The following is a 7,863-nucleotide window of genomic DNA, read 5'->3' as shown; positions in this document are numbered from 1 at the left end:
GTAGCATTTTTTTTTCTAGCACTATGGGTGAGTTTGCGTGGATCTAATGAATAATTACTCCCACTTTACAAATCCTCTCCACCTTGGAGGATTCCTCTGAAGGTTGTACCACAGTATTTCCTTGCTTATTTCCAGTCTGACAGTTAAGGCTCTGTCAGTTAGGTCTCAGGGGGCCGTGGACAGCTGCTTCCAGGACAGCCGAAGAGTTTATAACTGGAAGAAGCTCGCATTTCACGTCATAGAATACTTGAACACATGATATGCAGAGTCATCTTACAAACTTGCCCGACATAATTGGACATGCTTGGGCGGGTGAGTTTGGCGTTGCCTAGGAGAAGATTAGGAGCTTTTCAGGAAGCAATTATAGGCGGTAGTTCAGAAATTTTGCCTAATACGAGTGCTCTGGGGCACAGCAGACCGCTTCAAACGCACATGCAACGCGACGTGGCTGTAATTTAGACTTTCAGGGGCAGCTCTTATAGCGATGGCATCACATTCACTGAAATACGGCAATGATTCGCGCGAATCTGGCACTAATTGCATGGACTTGCGTAAGTAGATGATGTGGCCCCGAAATAATGGCGACAAAAACACAAACAACCCACTAAGCCCATCAAATTTGGACCGCCGCGAAGCTCTCTCTCCGGATAGAATGCACATGCGTGGATAGAACTAAGACAGAGAATGGGACAATTAAGGGCGAGCGCCAATTTCAATCTGATGTTTTCATCTCAGCTTAAGATAAAAAAAAAAATAAAACACGATGGGTTCTGCCACCGCAAATGCTTTCTAGTGAAGAAGTAGAAACAGGCGCAAAAGTCAAGTCTGTAATCAACTTCTCTCTTTCACATGTTGCCGACTCCGATGGTTTCCATGCCGACGCCAGTAAGCAGAGGGTGGCATGGTTGAAGCTGAGCGGGCGCAAGGCATCTTCGCACTCGCTGCTGAACCAAAGCAGGTGCAAGCAAAGGCACTCATCAATGACCAGACCCATTGCGGGCGTTTTATTCTTCGGCACATTTTAAAACAGAGTGTCTCGCACCCATCTGATTCCAAAGAGACTGATCGCTGAGTCTTCTGTGAAAACTTTGTTCTTTCGGGCACAGCTCTGAAACGCAAACAGAGACCGAAGGGGTGAGTTAAGTGAACTTCAAAAAATCGCCGTCATAGAAAAACCCATCGGAAAAGAGGCAAATATTAAACTCCTTCAAGGTGAGTAGGTTCGATTGATTGACTAGTTTTTTTTTTTAGACAAAAAGGGTGTGAGGCGTCAGACAAAATACTCAGACATATAGGTGTTCCAAACATTCACAGGAAGGTCGCGTGATTAAAGAAAAAAATACACCATGCGCCTGAACAAGTTAAAGGATTGAAAAAAAAGGCGCTGCAATAAGAGAATTATATTGCCATTAGTTTTAATTAGCCTCGCATAATTAGTCTAGCATTTGAACAATACTCAGGATTTGTGTGAATTATTGACGAAACAAAGCCAACGCGAACGAGGCTTCCTGTACCTTTGCTACTTTGGCTTAGGACAGGGGTATTCAAGTGTTTTTTTTTTCCTTCATTTATGTCTGTTCACTTATCCTCAAAAGCAAGAATTTTCGAAGCAGCTTTTCGATTAGCCGCACGGGGTTACGACAGTATTCGGTTGTGAACGCCACGCTAAGGTTTTCAAAGGGTTGGTGGAGTTTGTGTAGAAAGCGAAGGGTGCAGTACTGTCTCACTGTCTGTGGACGCCACTGGCACACCTTGAGGGAAATGATGAAAGAGGAGGCGTATAACGAAGAAAGAGAGAGAGAGACAGATCATAGTGGGGGACTCCGGAATAATTTCGACAATTTGGGAGTTCTTGAGCTTGCACTGACATCGCATACCACACATCAGTTTTCGTTTTTCGCCTGGATCGAAATATGGGTGGCCCGATGTGGCAGGATACAGTCCCACGACATCGTTCCAAGCAGCGAGATATCATACCCTGTGATCCTTCGCAATGGCGTGTTCACACCAACAAACCATGAAGGTCACGCGAGTGGTTTTGGTCGGGTCACTGCGGTCGCGGATTCGATTCGAAAATTTTTGGGAGCAGTCGCCCGTTCATACATGTACGTCAACTGAGTTTCAAGGCATGGGTCTGCACAGCCAGTGAGCGCAGCCACAGGAAGTGGCGCAACCATGTATGTGACAAAAACAAAGTTATTCTCTCCACTCCGTTTCCGGCCACTCTCGAAGAAACTAATTTAAAGCGTCAACTGTTAGTGGCTCAGTCCGCTAGACCTCGACTATGGCTGCGTCCCCACCACGCGCAACTGCACACACACATGTGGCGGCCTACACGCACCTGCCTCAGAATCCTACACCGACTGATGCTGGCTTCGCACTTCTCACCCCTTTTTCCTCTTACAGCGCCTTCAACAACACGGCTTGCACATGTGGCACTGCTCCCAGATGGCGCTTGTAGTACACCGTCTAGAACATCACCCAAGCATGACACCCCCCCTTTCCAGGTTCCTAAGCAATCACTGTGAGAGGGCAGCCATGGTTACGCAGCCTGCATGTGCCCACTTGAAGAGGGAGGCGCACCCATGCCTTATCCCGTGTGCGTGCCTCCTCTGGAAGCTTCGCGTGACGCGGACTTCGCTGTGACAACAACCTCGCGGTCTGAGTCATTAACAGCTATCGCTACATACAAATGTTTTCTAGATTTAATTTTTATTGCTGTTCGCCGAGGATTGGTTCCTTAAGTGCCACTCCAATGGCGTCGTAACTGTATTGGCCGAATGGGGCTTCCTTGCCCACCGAAATTCAATTTAAGGAAGTTCGTTGCATCTACCCAAACTGTAAACACTGTGGCCAACGTGCCACCTATGATCACATCCTGTGGGACTGCAAAATAGAGCCACCTCCGGGTGATCTAGTTACAGCTCCTTCTCTCGAGCGGTGGGAGACTGTGCTGGCTAGCTCTGACCCCAGAAAGCAAGTTTTGGCGATGGAGTGGGCTGACAAAGTCGTCGAGGGCTATGTACTCTCGACCACCTAATGCGACCTCTTACCAAGCTCTTTCCGGCGAATAAAATGTTTTACAATCAATACAATTCAATAACAGAGAGAAATCGGTTTGAAAATAGTAAAGCGATTCGCAGGGAACACCGCGGCAGTCAAATTCGACTCTTCTTCACAAGAAGAGAGAAGGCTAGGTTGCCGTCGTAATAGTAGAAAGTTTAACTATTAAACTATTACTCTCTCGTCCTACTTGACCACTATTCCTCGTTCTGCTGCAGTGCCTTGCGGAGCTGTCTAACCTATGCTTGCACTGGTGTCAACTTACCACACCATCGTAGTACAGTCCCTTGGGATCTTCAACGTTTTTTCCTTCGATCCACTCCTAAGATTAGAAATATTTAAGAGTAAGTTTCAATAGTAGCTTTGACGAACGAGTAAACTTTTAGCGGACGTTTCAGAAATAGCAGGCACTGGCTCCAAGACTACCAAACCTTGAATTGAGGAACGGAATCCAGAAAGTTTCTTGCTAAAAGTAAGCAACGAAGTTAAGCTTCACACGACGAAGGGAAAAGCAAGGCGTCTCAGCCTCACCGGATTGAGGACCACAGTGAGAAGCGACGCTATGTTGCCGACGCAAGCGTACACTGCCTCACGATACGCATCGGGGCCCTGCAGAAAGTGAGAGTGAATCGCGGCTCGTTCACCCCAAGGTCTTAACGTGCTTAACGTGCTTAACGTGCTTAACGTGCTTAACGTGCTTAACGTGCTTAACGTGCTTAACGTGCAGTGTCAGTGCACAGTGATTAGCGAGCTGTGCAGCATTGAGAAACACTTGGGAAACGGCATGCTTGACAAAAATTGTGGAAGGCACTTAATACTACTTGCATGCTTCGAATGTGAAAATATTTTCTCATCGTGAGTTCTGTTGCGAGGTTCAATAAAGATTGCTTCCTTTCTGATGACACCTCTACCCATTAGCATACAGTCGTAAGGCAACGCTGCTAGTCAATGACGGCGGGTTTCGTTGTCAACGAGGCATATAATGATTTCGCATTAAGAGATGTTTCCATACCCCTTCCCCTTTCCTGAAAACGTGGGAATATCCTAGCACTGCCGCTATTAGCGTGTCCGTAGACCGCAGAGTGGCGCAGTGCGCTTCCGCCGCTTCTCTTGTCTGTCACTTGTGCGAATATTTTTTTACTTGCACTGTACATACTAAAGCGTATTACTTATCACCGTAGAAAAGAGAGCAAATGAACATATAAAACAGACCCTACAACTCGTTTGTTCTAGACTGTAAAGAAAAAAAAAAGAATAGTCTTTTCGGTGCTTGAAATTATGGCTACATTAACGTTAACTTACCTTAGATTTTTTCAGTGGGATATATTTGTGAAAGCAGAAACGAAAAACGACGCACATCTTGAACGCTGCCTGTGTGAAAGCGTCAAAGACAAAGAAGTTGTTAGGTAGCAAGGAATTCTTCAGATGTAAATTGTCGTTTAGCACAAAGCAAAAGCAGAGACCATGAGAAATAGGAAGAACATGCCAGCTGTCTCCCATACCTAGTACGCACAGCTTTCACCTGCAGATCCTAGTAATGGCACCAAACAGCACGTTTGGTGTTTGGTGGGATTACGTTAGACCACGGCAAAACAAGCACGTTTGTGGCGCTCGACACAGCTGATGACTGCACACACAAGATCCACAAGCGTCCCGTCTACCCTGGCTGCAAATAGCACAGGAGCTACTCTAAAACACTAATACGTTCTAGGCATTTCCACTCCTTCAAGAGAGGAGGGCGAGATGTTGAGGTTGTTGCATTCTACAAGAGGAGCTAGCCTTACGATTCTGCCGGAAATTGCTCCAACATAGCGACACTTAAATTTTAAATGATGTCCACAAATCCGGCACATAGCTCAGTTCTGACTGATCTACCTCGCTATAAACACAATCACCCATAACGGTCAATAGTCAACTCCTGCTATCACTATCTGGAGTCCAGGTCCGAGTGCTGGAGGAACTTTAAAAGAAGGCGCGTAGCCTCCTGCCTACATGATTGATCCATATCCCTGTCCCAAATATCAGCTCGAAACTGCACTGCTACGTGGTGTCACTCAGCGAAATGCGTCAGAAAAATATCCCGGTTATTACTCACGCAAAATATTTAGCAAACATAAATGGACACGAAATTTTTAAACAATTGTGCTCAAGACAAACACGGCAGTAGGAAAGTAATTTATTAGAACATATTTTTGCGAAGACTGAAGTGCTCAAGAAGAGATTTTTTTTTCTCTCGAGACGTTTCACGTTGCAGCTTCGTTCTGGGGGTCCCGTTTCCCGGTCCTTAAATATTATTCGCGCTGTAGAACAGCGTTTGCTCGACATAACGTGGAGCATTGTGTTTTGATGAATGGTTTCGCGGCTTCAAGAACTGCCTTCGTTTTAGTGCTTTCCTGCTTTCGTTTTTTCCCTGCTGCCACTCTTGCGGGCCTTTTTGCGTAAGTGTTGTATTAAAAAAAATATATATTCTACAGCTTCTGTTGCTTACGCATACCCGGCAACTCTGGTTAAGAAAAACAGAGCTATCCTGGCTTCGCATCAATGCCCTGGGTGTTGCATAAAAAAACGTTTTCTCAACCTCTTGTCAAAGCTGAAAGCCGCTGCGGCCAGTCGTACCCTGCCTACGTTGTCGTATATTACAGCCAAATATAGGGCATTTGCTTTCATACGCTGCAGCTAAGCATCACCGCTGATCTTGTACGTAACAAGCAGGCACTGCAGAAGCTATGTTTATGTCCTTATGGAACGCCGGTCGTCCACATGCGGCAGCTGAAGAGAAACGACCTGCGTAAATTTCAACATTTGTGAACTAGAGCACATGTGCGATCAATTAAAAGCACGCGAGTGACACTGCAACAACCTACCCTCTGGATCATCTTCGCAGTGAACTTGTACTTGCTAGCAATGGGCAGAAAGCACTTGTCCATCAGCTTTGCGCCGAGCTGTGTTGCTTTCGCCTTCTGCACAATGCCTGAAAATAATATACAGATATGACTCGTGATGTCTTCTATCGTCGCAAGCCCCGACTCTTACCAAACTTCTGAACAAGTGCTTTGTCTCCATATTTGCCGAAAACACAAGTTCGCGCACTCTCCCTTGATAACAGTGTATGTAAGATGGCATTCTCTCCATCTTGACCTAATATAGCTACTGTTTTACCCAAACTCTTCGGAATGCGTCACTCGATTTAATTACCAGCAAGACGATAGCGGACAGTGCAGTGAAGGTGTACATCGGCAAGCCCACAGGCAGAGACAACGAATGGCTCGGAACCGCGGGAGCTGGTTCTCTTCTGCTGCGGCAAGGCAGGCGAGCAGTGCTGGACTCGATCGGATAGATAAGCGCGTACACAGAATGCATGCGGACGTGGAAGACGCTTAACGACGCTGCAAAGCCGCCCCGCATTGTCTGCCGCGCGATTGCGTCCGGGATGTGTCAGCTATGTTCTGATAGTGTCCACCGGGCTGACTGTCTGCCCAACCTCCCTGATCACGATTAGCAGTGAGAGCAGCAAGACTAGAAACGCGTTGCCACTGGGCCGGCGCGAGCAGCCACATTCTGTCTGTGGTCTCTCAACAAAGGGGCTACCGAAGCAGTAGGTGAGCCTAGGAAAAGGTGAGCTTGAAGAAAAAATAAATCACAGAGTAAGAGGCACGAGCACAAGCTCTACTTGCAACGACTTTGTTTCGTTTAAAGAACACGTGTACGCGTGTTGGTGGCCACGCATGCGGAAATGCAAGTACTGAGAAAAAAACAAAAACCTACAAATCCCACTTTAGTACTCCCCTCTTTTCAAACGTTATGGTCCGACTATCTCAAAAAGAAGTTCTATTGAAGTTCTATCGTAGTGTCGTAGCAGTCGTTGCGGCATCCCTTCTATGATTATTCATTCAGGCTTCGACACAGCCCATTAGTATACAGCATGAATGATTACTTGGCGTTAGATGGTTAAGACCTTGCGAGTAACTATTTGTGCGTGGAATGCTATGTCAACGAGTAGTGGTAAACTGTTAACATATTGAATAAAATGAGTGGCCCTCCAACCAGCAGAAATTATCGGTGCACCCACCTGTTTTTTCTTCACACACGTCGAATTTCTCCGCGACCGACCTACTGCAGAAGTGCGTGCAGAGAAGGAGCAATAAGCTCAACCGCAACAGTGCGGGCGCCATAGCACTTGCCCTGGCTGCCTTGTGAGCGACAGCCTTTAATAAGCTTCTCTCCTACTATTTTTCCTACGGACACGTATCCTTTTCACAACACGCGAGTGTGTTAAACGCTGTTTGACGCGCATTCCTCGTTAATTCTGGCCTGTCAATGCAACACGGTGTGTGCCGTGCCAAAAGCCGTCCGTGAGGAATGAACGATGGAGGCGAGGCAAACACGCGGACGGAGAAGTGGTCGCAGCCGCTCATAACAAAGGCACGGCGGGCATTTGTGTTATTAATGGTAGCATGGTATACAGAGCAAGCCTTGAGCACCACGGGAGACTCCTGGTGAGACGGCCGTTCGAAGAACATTTTTCATCGCATAAGTATGCCATCAAGGTTCTCATCTTGGCACTGCGGTGCCATTCCGTATGGCTTTTAAGGAAATGAAGGCAGCTTTCAAGGAAATAAAGGCTGAACTTAAACACCAGCTGAACTTAGTGCAAACAGAACTCGAAGAGCAGCTCTGCGGCCCATGAATCCCAGGGCATCGCCACGCCTAACGTATGACGAATCAGGCAACAGGAGCTACTTTGAAAGTTTGTAGTCTTTATATTTCAAGTAGCCGCGGAGCTCTCGAGGAGTAGATATA

General features: G+C 46.8%; 1 protein-coding gene across 1 annotated transcript; it reads right to left on the bottom strand.

Annotated features, from left to right (window-relative positions):
* Positions 1-1,021: 1,021 nt before the first annotated feature.
* LOC149341143 (uncharacterized) lies at positions 1,022-7,242 on the bottom strand. Its single transcript, XM_089543024.1, has 6 exons — positions 7,133-7,242; positions 5,928-6,034; positions 4,366-4,434; positions 3,595-3,672; positions 3,329-3,385; positions 1,022-1,108 (listed from the first exon to the last, which is right to left on the bottom strand). The coding sequence occupies exons 1-6, from the start codon at positions 7,233-7,235 to the stop codon at positions 1,022-1,024; spliced, it is 501 nt and encodes a 166-aa protein (XP_089399150.1). The 5' UTR covers positions 7,236-7,242.
* Positions 7,243-7,863: the final 621 nt, after the last annotated feature.

Source organism: Amblyomma mixtum, chromosome 5, assembly GCF_055824585.1.
Source record: "Amblyomma mixtum isolate Tamu chromosome 5, ASM5582458v1, whole genome shotgun sequence".
Taxonomy (NCBI): Eukaryota; Metazoa; Arthropoda; class Arachnida; order Ixodida; family Ixodidae; genus Amblyomma; species Amblyomma mixtum.
The sequence above is the reverse complement of the archived record's forward strand: the minus strand, read 5'-3'. Positions and strand labels throughout refer to the sequence as shown.

Excerpts from the sequence above, each read along its gene's own strand:
- LOC149341143 (XM_089543024.1), bottom strand. The coding sequence starts at position 7,235 with ATGGCGCCCGCACTGTTGCGGTTGAGCTTATTGCTCCTTCTCTGCACG. Across the intron at positions 6,035-7,132 it reads CGTGTGTGAAGAAAAAACAG|GCATTGTGCAGAAGGCGAAA; the intron begins GTGGGTGCACCG and ends TATTATTTTCAG. Across the intron at positions 1,109-3,328 it reads GACTGTACTACGATGGTGTG|AGCTGTGCCCGAAAGAACAA; the intron begins GTAAGTTGACAC and ends TTTGCGTTTCAG.